Raw genomic sequence first — 14,575 nt, 5'->3', positions numbered from 1 at the left:
TTTATAAATTTTGTTCATGAGATATGGCTTTGCAAAGAATGGATATTAAGAAAAATCAATCAAAACATTGTAAATGGGCCAAAATAACGAATGTGTAAACGAAAAGTCAACCCTGCTTAAAAATGGACAGGCGTAAAACAGATGATGTGACAGATTATATCAAAAACAATAATATATCAGTATAGAAATTGTATATGGGTCATTCCTTCCCAAGTGACCACGCGTCCAACATCGACCTTCACCAAATCTGCTCATATTTGGCATGGGGGTTGTTTTTGCCCCAAAAACAAAGAATCCCAAGTTTGGTGACATTTGGTCCACCCCCGCGCTCGTGGCACCCCCCTCTTTTTCTGTGATTTTTGAAAAACCTCTTTTTTGAAATTCATTTTTCTAAGAGAAAAGTTTACAAAAAGTCAACTTTTGGGTATGCAAATTTGAAGATTTTTTGACGTAGAATCGAATGGCGTACTCAAAATTTACGTACAGTGTTGCCAGATATGAAAATTTTGCGATTTAAGTTTTAAAATGCATTTTTAACCCTTTGTACGAGCACTTACGGGAAAACTGACAATTGCAATCGATTGCTGAGAGTTTTTTACATTAAATTCAATCAAAACCTCAGGGTAAATTGGATATTTCTTGAGATATCACATTTTTAAGTTGGAAAGCCCTGTATTGCATAGCAAATGTTTTACTTAACCATCAATTTTCAACAATACATTGCGTTAGAGCATAGTAGGCCTTGAAATTTAAAGATTTTTTAAAATTTCGTAGCGGAAGTAAGTGAATGTGAAATGAAATGAGATTGAATTCATGTCTGTATGTATGTATGTATTGTATGTATGTATTTGAACCCCCGTCTTGGCAAGACTTGGCGTGGTTCACGGATAAATGAAAATGACAAAAGATTTAATTTTGAGCGCATCAACCGGAATTGCTAAGTATTATGGCCTCAGAAGCTATCCTGTAAATATGAGGTCATTTGGTTAAGGTTTTAAACCTAAATTAGTGAGTCCAATTTTGAAGAATTGTTGGAGATTTTTTGGCAAAATTTAAGAACATGCCCAAAAAATTAACCTGTATCTTTCAGGGATCAATTCCTAGCGCTTTGCGATGTTCTATACAAAGTTATTCCCCGGAAAATTTTTAAGAAACTTTGATAGCGTTTTGAGAAACTTTGTCGAAGAAGATGTAAGAAATGAAAATTCCTCATACTAAATAGATTGTTTTATGTTTTATATGAGGGAAAAGCCCGTTTGAGTGGAACGCCTACCGATGGGTCCTTCTCAAATAGGCACAAAACCTCTTACTTTTTTATTATCAACAGATTTTACAATCCAAATGACATAGAGGATATATACAATCAAACTTAAGCTAACAAACTAAACTAGCACAATGGTAAAAATAAATAAATAAATAAATAAATAAATAAAACTAACTAAAAATAAACCGGTCTAAACCTTTGTCAAAACACATATGCTTCCCTGAGAAAATTAAAAATATCGTGCTTCAGACGGGGACGAGACAAATGGAAATCGAAAAAGGGGTAACAACGTTCAAAAACCCTGCACATACTAGAAACAGGTTCATTGAAGGCATAATTTGTACGGGCTCCAGGTATAACGAGAAAAGAGTGTGAGCGAAGCACCCGGCGTCTAATGTTGACGTTCAGTTCACTCGTAAGAAAAGGACAGTTGATGTTTGATCGGAAAAGGTCAGCAACAAAAAAGGCTTTAGCAGCTTCTCTACGAACACTCAAAGGATCAAGGTGGAGCATAGAGCAACGAGTTTCGTAATTTGGACACTCACCAAGATGTCTTAAAGCAAATCTTGTAAATTTACGTTGAATCGCTTCGATTCGTCCAATGTCATTATGATAATATGGAGCCCACACAACTGAACCGTACTCTAGGGTGGAGCGAACTAAGGAAAGATAGAGAATTTTTAGGCAATTGACGTCGCGAAAATATTTGGTCATTCTAAAAATCATTCCTAGCTGTTTAGAAGCCTTCGAGCACAAATAGGAAATGTGGTTTTTAAAAGAAAGCTTCGAATCCAACAACACGCCTAAATCCTTGACAAAAGAGTCACGAGTAAGTGGGTTACCAAGAATTTTGTAACTGAAAAACGTTGGGCAGCGTTTACGGGTGAATGTAATTGTCGAACATTTAGAAGGATTGAGAACCATCTGATTCAAGCGGCACCAGTCAGCAAATAAATCAACCTGAGCTTGCAAATCTTCCATGTCAGTAGGCCTCTTAATTATAGCATACAATTTAAAATCGTCAGCGTAGCATAGTTTAGGACAGCGAAGCAGGAAATTGACATCATTGATATACAACAGGAAAAGAAACGGCCCTAAATGACTTCCCTGTGGAACACCCGAGGTAACAGAAAATGGTAAAGACAAGTTATCGGAGATTTTAACCAACATAGTTCTTCCGGTCAGGTAGGAGTTAACCCACGTAAGCAAAGAACCGTGTAGGCCAACACGGCGAAGTTTCGCAATTGCTATACGGTGGTTAATTTTGTCAAATGCCGCAGAAAGGTCAGTATAGATGGCGTCGACTTGATAGCCATCGCTAATCGCACGTTGGATCTTGGAAATGTAAGTGACAAGATTCGTATTGGTGGAACGTTTAGGGAAGAACCCGTGTTGGTCATCGGAGACGACGTGCGATAAGTTGTGGCGAAGAAACTCCAAAACAATCACTTCAAACAACTTGGAGACGGCACAGAGGGCGGCAATACCGCGATAGTTTTTAACGTCTTGCTTGCAACCCTTCTTAAACACTGGGAACACATATGACTCCTTCCAGTTATTGGGGAAAACTCCAAGAGAAAGTGATAAATTAAAGATTCGAAGGAGTGGCTCCGAGAGGCTATTTGCACACTTTTTGATAACGATAGCGGGAACTCCGTCAGGTCCGGGAGACGTGGAACTTTTTAATTTCGAACACGCTGCATTAAAGTCCTCCCGAGAGACTTGAAGGTCGGAGCAGACAAGACCGGAATCAGGAACCGAGTCAGCTGCCGCAGCAACATCAGGGTCGCTTAGGTTGTTGTCAGCAAAAACGCTCGAAAATTGGACACGGAAGGCATCACAAATCTCAGATGAGGTTGAGACTTCCACCCCGTCACGGATCATAGTTGACGGAAGACCAGACTCCTTTCGTTGCTCGTTTACGAACTTCCAGAAGCCTTTAGGGTTTTGTTTGAGGCGGTTCTGAACACGAGATTGGTGAGCGAGGAACAGTGACTTATTCAACCGCCTGTAGTCGTTGCTGATCTGATTCAAATTTAAGCGATTGACACTAATAGGGCACTTGGAAAACTTTTTCAAGGCAGCTCTCTTGGAGGATTTCAGCTTTTTGAGGGCTGGGGTAGACCATTCGGGAGTGGCAGGAGGAATGTGGGTCTTTTTAGGAACAAATTGGTCGACTGCGTACAGAAGCACATGGGATAGCTTCAACGCTGCAGAGTGCACATCGCTGCTGGAGATGGTAGCGTCCCAGTTAATGGTGTTAAAAAAGATGTTCATGCGTTGGAAATCAGCATTCTTGTAGTCGTAGTAGGTTTTTGCATTGACATCGGAAAACTCAAGCGGCTGACAATCATCGATGCACAGGTGTAATGGGGGATGATGTCTGACTTCCTTGACGAGAGGTTCTGGGGCTCTGCAGATTTTGGACCTTCCCACGATATCGCTGCTGATGAGACATAGGTCGAGGATCGAGTTGTTCTCGTTTGTAACACCGTTAATTTGAAGAAGGTCTGCCATGTGTTGTTCATCCAATAACCGAGCTGCTAGGGGGGCTAAGGTGGAGTTGTTGCTATCAACGAAAAAATGTCCACTTAAGGCAGGAGACCATCGGAGCTGACTCTGGTTAAAGTCACCCAAAATACACAAACTGTCGTTAGTCTTCATGCGAGACACCACCCACGACAATGAACTTAGATACTGTTCGAAGAGAGATTCGTCTTTAGACCGATCTGCCGGTATGTAAACAACGCAAATGTAAACGGTTTTCGAGGTAAGGTGTACTGCCACCCAAACCAACTCGATCGCAGAAGTGTTCGGTGGATGAAGTAAATGGGACTCGAATTCTTTGCGAACAGCCAGGAGAACACCACCACCAGTCTCCTTTGGGCTTGTAAATTTGTCTCGATCTTTACGATAAACAGTGTAAGAGTTGTCAAAAAGCAAACAAGAAAGTGTATCGCTTTTGAGCCAAGTTTCAGTAAACGCATAGAAGTCGTAGGCAGCATCGGAGCATGCAAGTTTGTACTTGGCGATGCATGTGTTAATTCCTCCTAGGTTTTGGTAGTACAGCGAAAAGGCAGCAGTCGACTCCACAGGAACGACGTTTTAGTGTGAAAGCATCAACGCTGACGAAAGATGGCCAGAATTCTTTGTCACAGATAGAGTGAATGAAGTCAGGATGGTCAGGCACGGTGACTTTGAACGACACAAATGTCAAAGGACGGGCATCTGAGCGAGACTCAGAAGTCAGCCGACGGCAATTAAAATGGCTAGCGTCCCACCCCGTTCTACCCTGGATGTAGGCTACGATTTGTTCTTCAGTGGTCTGAGGGTCGAAAGGTTTTACATAAAATGATTTGGTAGCAAACGATTGGCTGTTACAGGTGGGTGGAGGAGCCAGAGTTGTTTCCCAGCTTAAGTTTGATGGATCATTCGGCCGTGTTGATGGCCATGATTGATTGGATACCAGAGATGGTCCACGAGGTAACGGGTTGCGAGATTGGTGCATCAGGTACGGCTGAGTCAGCTGGGCGTTGTTAGCTAGCGATGGTTCTGACTGGGCGTAGTTGTTGTGGTATTGCTGTGGTACCAGAGATGGTTGACTTGAGTCCGACGAACCAAATCGAAAGACTGGCAGCGATGCTTGTCCGGGGATCGGTGGATTTCTTCGACGACGTGCGGAATTACCCCTCACAGCAGATGGCCGGAAGTGTAGCGGTGCCGAGGATGTAACGTTCTGCAAGGCGGAGTTGTTTTGTCCGGCGCCTGGTAGATTGTGTACAGAGTAGTTGAAGCTTGTCGTCGCGTTCACTGGAACGGGTTGAAAACCACTGAGAGGCGGGGCAGTACCGGGTGCTTCGGCCTGACATATACCGGTAGTCAAATTACCTGGCCGGATGAATTGTGGTGCCTGGGAAGTCACGTTCTGCAAGACAGAGTAGTATCGTCCGGCGACTGGTGGATTTTGTCCATGGCGGTTGAAGCTGGTCGTCGTGTTTACTGGAACGGGTTGAGAACCACTGAGAGACGGGGCAGTACCGAGGGCTCCGGCCGGACATTTACCGGTAGTCAAATTACCTGTCCGGATGAATTGCGGTGCCGGGGGAGTCACGTTCTGCAAGACAGAGTAGTATCGTCCGGCGACTGGTAGATTTTGTCCATGGCGGTTGAAGCTGGTCGTCGTGTTTACTGGAACGGGTTGAAAACCACTGAGAGGCGGGGCAGTACCGGGTGCTCCGGCCGGACATATACCGGTTGTCAAATTACCTGGCTGGATTGAAGTTACAAAAAAAAAGGACCCGCCAAACCTTAACCAATTGAGGTCATATTTACAGGTTAGCTACATACATGAATTCAATTTCATTTCATTTCACATTCACTTACTTCCGCTACGAAATTTTAAAAAATCTTCAAATTTCAAGGCATACTATGCTCTAACGCAATGTACTGTTGAAAATTGATGGTTAAGTAAAACATTTGCTATGCAATACAGGGCTTTCCAACTTAAAAATGTGATATCTCAAGAAATATCCAATTTACCCTGTGGTTTTGATTGAATTTAATGTAAAAAAAACTCTCAGCAATCGATTGCAATTGTCAGTTTTCCCGTAAGTGCTCGTACAAAGGGTTAAAAATGCATTTTAAAACTTAAATCGCAAAATTTTCATATCTGGCAACACTGTACGTAAATTTTGAGTACGCCATTCGATTCTACGTCAAAAAATCTTCAAATTTGCATACCCAAAAGTTGACTTTTTGTAAACTTTTCTCTTAGAAAAATGCATTTCAAAAATGAGGTTTTTCAAAAATCACAGAAAAAGAGGGGGGTGCCACGAGCGCGGGGGTGGACCAAATGTCACCAAACTTGGGATTCTTTGTTTTTGAGGCAAAAACAACCCCCATGCCAAATATGAGCAGATTTGGTGAAGGTCGATGTTGGACGCGTGGTCACTTGGGAAGGAATGACCCATATGTATTCTGCTATTTGAATAAATCTGTTTAAAAACCTTGGAAAAAAAACAATCCCTACACGCAGAAAAAATATGCCTGTCCGACGTTTAATTCAATTATTTTTTTTGTTAAATGTATTAAACAAAAAATTGCGTTCAGGCAAACATCGATTTTCATAATTCTACAAAAGTCTTTTGTTGTTGCTATGACAATTAGCGTTGATTCAACAAAAATCTTGATTTTCAAATAAACTGAATGTTTTGTCGATTCTAATACGCTTTATTTTTCTGAGTGTACCAAAGTTTTATGAAAGAATCAACAAGCGTTTACGATACATTGCAATAGAATAAAAAAATACATTGAAATATAAGAATAGTTCTAAGATATTCATAATCATTAATTTTCAGGCAACTTTCGCAAATTAATACAATATTAACAACTCTTAAAAGGCGAAATTCATTTTTTTATGAATATTTGTTAAGAACATGTTTCAAATATCCCTAGAATTTAATTCATGTTGCAATTTTAACATCTTAAATCATTATACCACTTAACAATTAGTTTTTACCAAAACAATTGAAATTACAGTACATTTCATAATCCTTTTTGATTGACTAAATTTCAATATTTGTTTCTAAAACAAGCCTTTGTTAATACTTTTGAAGTTTATGTATCTCGACTTAGACCAAAGTAACTAGACACAAACCATGGTTTCAGCACTTGAATGCAAAAAATGTATTAAAATGCATTCAACACCAGTTCAGTTGTATTGCAATCATTAGTTCCCAAAATTTCTGAGTATTGCATCGACGAATTATTTTTTCTTGAAATAAAAACCTTTTTGTGGTACTGTACATCGGAATTTCTCATAAATTAAAAATATTTTTAAACGAGCCCAAATATGCTAGATATGATCATCAACACAGAGAAATACACATTAAATTGTTTACAGTTGATAAGATTTCTATTTCCATTAAAATTATAATTTTTTTTGCCCCCTGACTATTTAAAGCATTAAATGAACTAAAACTAAATTCCTTTGAATTCAGGGAGCGTTGTTTAATTAGGCAACTCGCTGTTAAAATAAGGAAGGTGTTGGCGATTTTGTTACACTTCATGTTTTAAAATGTTGTTTTGTATACGAAATGTTTTACAGAAGGAGCTAGAAGGAGGATGTCTGAAAATTCAAAATTTTACGTTACGTAATAAAAGAACGCTTCCTTAGCTGTGAAACTAATGTCATATTTGGGTGCATTACACTTATATTTTTAGCTCGTTTTTTTCAAATTCAGACGAATTTTGTGAGGAATTATTTTTGAAATTGGTTTCTAAATTTGTTTATGTGTGTGTGTGTGTGCTAGCAATTCGATACCCGACGGCCGGCAGCAAAATTATGGGAAATTGTAATTTGTATCAGACTTGGAACATTGCTGATACTGCTTGAATGGATCTAGCACTTGCCCTGCTTATATTGACCCACGTCAGAACGGCACAGAACATCGATTTTAATTATTTATTTTTTTCATAGAAAAAATTTTAATAAGCATTTGCAGCTAAACCCCGATGGTTTTGACCCAAATTATGATCAAATGGAACATCTTTTATGTTTTACAGATCAGTTCAAATAAAAAAAAAACTCATTCTTCGTTCCCACAAAAAAACCTTTTCACACATTCCCAAAACTCAACTTTGATGACGGTCTAGGTCAAAGTACCGGTCGTAGTGATCCTTTTCCGGCGTCCGATCCGAGGGGTCTGGAGGAGTAGGAGTGATCAACTTTAAACAAACCGGACAGTCAATATTGGAACTTGCTGTAATAACAAACAAAACAAAAAGTGCATCAAGCCTTTTTTTGTCCTGAGAGACTGAGGAACGCGCGAGTGTTTTGTATAGAAATAGACGACTTCGGAACCAGTTCTTGGTTGAGTTTGGAACGAAGTGTAGGTTGATTTATGGCTGTGTGGGTAAACCCTTACACTTTTACACGTTAATGTGTGTTTGCGAAGAGTAAATTACAACCCGCCCGAACTCGGTGGGTCTCCGGAAGAATGCTTTCGTTAATGGAAGGGGGTGAAGGGGGAGGGGTGGGGGGACTGAAATCGGTGTGAATGAAAATAAATCTACGCGCGCGAGGAAGAAATGTTTGTTTATACGTTTTTGTTGCCGGCTTTTTTGTGTTTGTTGATTTTAATTTTTCGGAAAGTGCAGAGGCGTCCGGTGATGGAGAGCCCGGTCGATCCAAATTTGTCAAAATTTGGGCAGGGGGGATTGTCTCTTCGAAGGGAATTTGGCTAATTTATGGAGGGTTGAAAATGTGCTCACCTCTAGTACGGACTTCAAGATACAGCTAAGCAAAGGTTGAACCCGGATCCGTTTCGAGAGTTCCAGAGTTCGAGTGAGGGGTAAGTACTGTAGGGTGATCTGTCAATGTAAAATGTGTCAGTTCTGTCACAGTGGGTCATCCACAATCGACGTAACGTCTAACGGAAGATCCCATCTCAACATCACTGCTAATAATTTGTTTTGAAGCTTCCAGAGCTTAATTTAGGGGTAAGGTAAGTTCTGTCAATGTCAATTCTGTCAAAATGTGTCATCCACAAATGACGTAACGTCGTTCAAACGTACTGAAATTGCGTTTCAGCGCTCATAATTGAATGGTTACGATTCTCGCGTGGTTTTCCAGTCTTATCTGATCTCCCAACGGTCATCATTTCCCAGCTATCCCCAGAGAGATAGAGAGTGCGGGTGTGGGAAACCCATTAAGGCCGCGCGCATTGACAACTACACCTTTGGCGCGTTTTGTGCGCGCCCGCGTCCAATACCAGTTTCCTTACGGAGAAGGCAAATCTGGTTCTACGAGCAGATAAAGACGGAGCGAACCACTTCGATGAATGAAACACAATCTTGGGGCGCTTCTTAGAGGTAGGGATTGCAAAAAACGTTAAGGTAGGTGTGGGAGACCCCTCGACCCGATTCGAGGAGGAGTTGGAGTAGGTTACGGAGGGGAGGTTCCGATCGTAAACTTGATGAAATAAACACCCAACGTCTCGAAAGTCATTCATGAAACTGGGGAGTACTGCGACGTCGTCGTCGTCGTTCCAGTTCTTCATGCAATTCCATAGTGTTGTTTACAGGACAGGGTGTCAACTTGCTTGATTGATTTATTAAATCTTATAGTGTTGTAGCAAATTTAAACTTAATCGTCTTGAAATTTTAAACAATTTTAAAGGCATGAGTGTCCCAAATTCTAAAATAGATGGTGTTAGCCATCTTCAAACATCGAAAATGAGTCGCCACCCTGTTTTTGACGTTTCGACGATCGGTGGTCGGTGTGCAATTCGTTTCAAGGGGGAAACGTATCTCTTCAGAGAGGGAGCCCTTATTCCGAGTTTATCTTCAGCGGATACGATTGCGACTTTCAAAGTTTAAAGAGTAAGAGCAGATAATTGCCATTTATGTTTGTGATTTCTGTCTTTTTTTTAGCTTTGTTTCATTTCGCTACGCTTGCACTTCTCTTCCAAAGGGAAACTGCACCGCGTGATGGTACTGTAAAGGAATGCACTTTTTTCGGTTTTGAAAGAAAGTTTTTTGTCGGTTCCCAAAAGATCGTAACTGATCAAGATAGCGCGCGCACTAATGTAGGAGGTGGAAAAATCCGTAATGCAAACATCCAACTACTTCGCCCAAAAAAATTCAAGTGTTATCTTGACCCTTTTTTCCCGCCCGCTCTTTTGCAAGTCATTCCCTGGGGCGCTTCGGAGGAATCGGAATCCATCAAACGGGATTGATTGCTACTTCCCCGTCCAAAATAGCCCAAGACAGGGCTCGAACTAATGGAGAGCCGCTAAAAAGTACAAATTCCACTTCCTACGCCGAGGTTTGCTCTTTTCTGTTTCGTCTAGTTGCAGCAGTGCAGAGAAAGATCGGTTCTTTGGCGCGGGCCGATGGGAAACTTCGAACTTCACTTGAGAGAATTCGATGTGAAGAATTGTGGAAAAAAGAGGAAACATGAGTGTTAATATGGGGAGAGGAAATAAAACGAATTTAAATGTGAGAGAAAGCCAGAAACAAACAATTGAGTGGGAAAATGTTTAAAAAAAAGCAGCAAAATAACAAATGAACAAATTTAAAGTATAAATAAATCATTGAAAAATCAACTAAATTGAGCACGTTAAAATTTATTTATTGACTTTTTGTTTTTGAAACATTAACCAAATTATCTTCCCAACAGTAATTTAAGTTTACTTTCACTCATTTATTCTAAACATCATAAAATTTATTAATCAATTAATATATTAAAAAACATTTCTTTAGCTACTGTTTCCAAAAATCATTCATTTAAAAAAAATGTTAACGGTTCCGTCACCTTTCCAGATTTCCTTATTTCGAAAAAAAAAAATATTATTTTAAAATTGTTTTGAAATCTTGGTTGTATTATTTAATTGTTCTGAATATAAAAAGACATTTTAAAATGAAACATTAATTACGATATGTTTAACGCTTTTGAGCAATTCTCTACATAATCGGTCTTTTTTTTAATTTTAATTTTTGTATTTTTTAATCCGGCTGATTCTTTTTTTTTGTGCCTTCGGTATGCCCAAAAAAGCCATTTTGCATCAATAGTTTGTCCATATAATTTTCCATACAAATTTGACAGCTGGCCATGCTAAAATGATACAAGAAAATTCAAAAAGCTGTATCTTTTGAAGGATTTTTTTGATCGATTTGGTGTCTTGGGCAAAGTTGTAGGTATGGATAAGGATAACAGTGAAAAAAAATGATACACGGTAAATTTTTTTGGTGATTTTCAATTTCACTTTTTGTCAATAAAACTTGACCTGCAAAAAAATCTATTTTTATTTTTTTTTATTTTCTGATATGTTTTAGGGGACATCCAAAGCCAACTTTTCAAAAATTTCCAGAATTTGCAAAAAATCTTTGACCGAGTTATGAATTTTTGAATGAATAATATTTTTTCAAAAAATCGAAATAATGGTCGCAAAAAATTTTCAACTACATTTTTCGATATGTTTAACGCTTTTGAGCAATTCTCTACATAATCGGTCTTTTTTTTAATTTTAATTTTTGTATTTTTTAATCCGGCTGATTCTTTTTTTTTGTGCTTTCGGTATGCCCAAAAAAGCCATTTTTTCGATGTAAAATCAAATTTGCAATCAAAAAGTACTCAAGTGAAATTTTGATAAAGTGCACCGTTTTCAAGTCATAGAATTAAAAACAGGAAAATGGACGTTTTCTAAGTCTCACCCAAACAACACCATTTTCTATTGTCGACATATATATGTATCATATATATATATATATCTCAGCAACTAATGGTCCGATTTTAAATGTTTAAATATGAAACATTCGTGAAATTTTCGAATCTTTTCGAAAAAAAATATTTTTATTTTTTAAATCGAGACTAACATTTCAAAAGGGCCAAACATTCAATATTACGCCCTTTTGAAATGTTATTCTTGATTTAAAAAAATCAAAATATTGTTTTCGAAAAGATCGGAAAATTTCACGACTGTTTCATATTTTAAAATTGAAAATTTGACCATTAGTTGCTGAGATATCGACATTAGAAATTGAGTGAGACTAAGAAAACGTCAATTTTCCTGTTTTTAAATCTTTGCATGGCCATAATTCAGCAACTTAAGTGTCGTATCAACAATGTTCAAAAAAGCAAAATATGGGTCATTCCATGTCATTAGAAATCCCAATTTTGGGGCTGATTGGACCATCCCTCTATTTGTGGCACCGCCCTCTTTTTTTACGACTTTCTAAAAAACTTTTTTTTTTCTTTTGATCATAAAGTGCAACTATTTAAGCAAAAGACTTTCAACAGGTTGTATTTTATAGAAAATTGTCCAAGGAATTCGATAAAAATAAAATTTTAAACCCTTAAACGCCCCCTAATATTATATTTTGACGTTTTAAGTTTTAAAATTCAGTTTTGAGCAATTCTATATTTTTTATTTATTTTATTTTATCACCATCGTGTTCCCCAGACAATTGTACATACTAATCAATGTAAACCTAAAATGAACTATTGGCGAGAAACAGCGATTTTACTGAAAAAAGTTTGATTTTGCGCAGCACTCTGTCCTAAGAACAGAAAATCAAAACACACAAAAACTTCACTCTCATTCAGCTTCCCATAAATCTCAATGCGAACCCACTTCCCACGAATGCATTATAAATTGAACCTTATTGAGCAATCCAATTAAAGCACGATTAAGCAGTCCCTCATCGAAGATCGTTATCTTATCGCGCGCGAACTCTCACTACGAAAGTTCGATTCTCTTAAAAAAAAAAAATATCTGTGATGATGGCGACGACGGCGGCAACAGTGCCTTTGAAATCCCGCTCGAGCACGTGTTGCATGCCAACTTTGTTTACTGTTTGGAGAGTCTTTCTATTCTTTCGAAGAGAGGGAGAGAATTTCAAGATGGTGAGAGAGCGTAACGCACTCTCACGAAACTGACCCGCACCCTTTCGGATTTGCAGCGAAGCTGCAGGCATTACGTTTTTCCCACGACACAAACCCCCCTTTTTGGTCATCATGAGCGTTACTGTTGGGTTAGGTCACGATTTCGACAACAAAAACGACAACGTTCGTTTCCGGACTCACCTGTTGCAGCACGACGCACCGCTGGTGACAGGTGAACTCGCAGATGGCACATCGCAGCGCCACGTCCAGACTCAGCACCAGATGACACTGCTGGCAGACCCGGTCACAGCCCGCAACCCCCGTCAAGATGTGAAAGCTGTGACTGAACTGGGCGAGCTGGGCGGACGCAGCAGCCACTTCCGGTTCCGGCTCTTTCTTGGCCTGTACCAGCTGGCGCAGCTCCGGACTGGACGGGCCGGCCCGGGTCGCTTGCGATCCGACATTCTTTGGCGTTAGCGTTATGATTCGAGCATCGTGAAAGTTGCGCACCTTGTTCGGGTCGCGGTTGAGGTTCTTCAGGATCTGCGACTGCTCGGCGTCGATGTACGGGATGCTTTCGGTGCTGCTTTTAACGATGTCTGGTTGTTGCTGCTGGGGCACCCTCAGGTGGACGTTGCTGTTTTCGTCGGTCTTTTCGACGATCTGCAGGATGACGTCTTGGGAGAGTTCCGGTGGTTTGGAAGGCACCGCATCCTGCGGTGGCTGCAACACATCGTAGTTACCGTTGCCGTCCCCTTCATCGTCCAACCGGATCAGCTCCCCGGACCTAACCTCAACCTTGTGACCGCCCTGCGGGCGCTGAGGTTCGTCGAAGGCGAACGTCACATTGTTCAGGTGTCTCGTTAGCTTGTCATTCTCGGTGTTCCTGGTGTAGGTTGTACTCTTTAAATTGGAAGACTTTAGCTTGGACTTTTGGATCAGCTGCTGCTGGAGTCGGTCCCGCTTGAGGCCACCGCTGCCATTGGGGGCGAACTCCTCGCTGCTCTCGTCGGCGGTGTTGGAAGATTGGTTGTTGAGGTTCGGATCGTAACCGGCGAGTAGACGCTGTTCGAGCTTGGAGGCGTTGGCGGCGGCGGTTGAGGATGCGATCTGCTGGGGACGGCGGCCGGACGCCGGAAGGAGCTGCTGCTTGACGGATTCGTCGGACTTGTGGAAAGAGAGGGAAGATGACAAAATTATGGTTAGGATCGAATGAAATGAAATAAAATTTAAAAATAAATAAATTACTATAAAAATATTTGTGACTAGCTACAAAGTTTGAAGACCTGACAATAATGTGAATACGAACATGAAATCGGTTGATGCGTTTGAAACGGATTTCGTATAGGATTCAAATTTAATTCCGTTTCAGAATTCGAATTAAGTTGACTGGGGGCTAAACCACCATACCTGTCAAAATTGGCAAATAAATATTAATATCAGATTGCAAGATGTTAACCCTCTACTGACCAATTTGTTTCGATTTTTTTACGTGATCAGGAGGTCATTTTGAGCAAATTGTGATGTATGAAAGACATTATTTTTCGTGTTTTATGTTTTTCTTGTTTCATTTTTAGTATTTTTATTTGCATTTATCTTGGTTTTTGGTGAATTTTTATATCGGAGCTACGAACAAGAAGTAGAACTTTGTGCCTGTCAACATAGTCTTGCTGTCATCGACCATCGAACAAAGCAACCCCGAAAGATTGTCGGACTGACCGATTTTGGCGAAATCGAACTGGCGCGAAGTTCGAAGTTCTGCGTCTGCGTATGATATTAATCATATTCTTAGCTTTACGCTAGAGGACTTGTAGCTTATTCTCTAATAAGCTCCTGGTTCTCTACTTTACGCCTTCTCGGTTTCGAGGTTAGAATTTTGACAGTTTGCGCGCACTGTTTACATTTTTGTAATTGTGTCAAAATGT

The 14,575-nt window shown here is 40.0% G+C and overlaps 1 protein-coding gene across 1 annotated transcript in view; it reads right to left on the bottom strand.

Annotated features, from left to right (window-relative positions):
* LOC120424769 (uncharacterized) overlaps nucleotides 1-14,575 on the bottom strand; it is a 426,898-nt gene that overhangs the window by 270,598 nt on the left and 141,725 nt on the right. Inside the window, exon 4 of the mRNA XM_052706009.1 lies at nucleotides 12,852-13,817. Within this exon, the coding sequence (XP_052561969.1) occupies nucleotides 12,852-13,817 (966 nt within the window). The remainder of the gene's footprint in view (nucleotides 1-12,851; nucleotides 13,818-14,575) is intronic.

Source organism: Culex pipiens, chromosome 1 (genome assembly GCF_016801865.2).
Source record: "Culex pipiens pallens isolate TS chromosome 1, TS_CPP_V2, whole genome shotgun sequence".
In the NCBI taxonomy this organism is placed as follows: Eukaryota; Metazoa; Arthropoda; class Insecta; order Diptera; family Culicidae; genus Culex; species Culex pipiens.
This window is presented reverse-complemented; position numbering and strand designations above follow the sequence as displayed.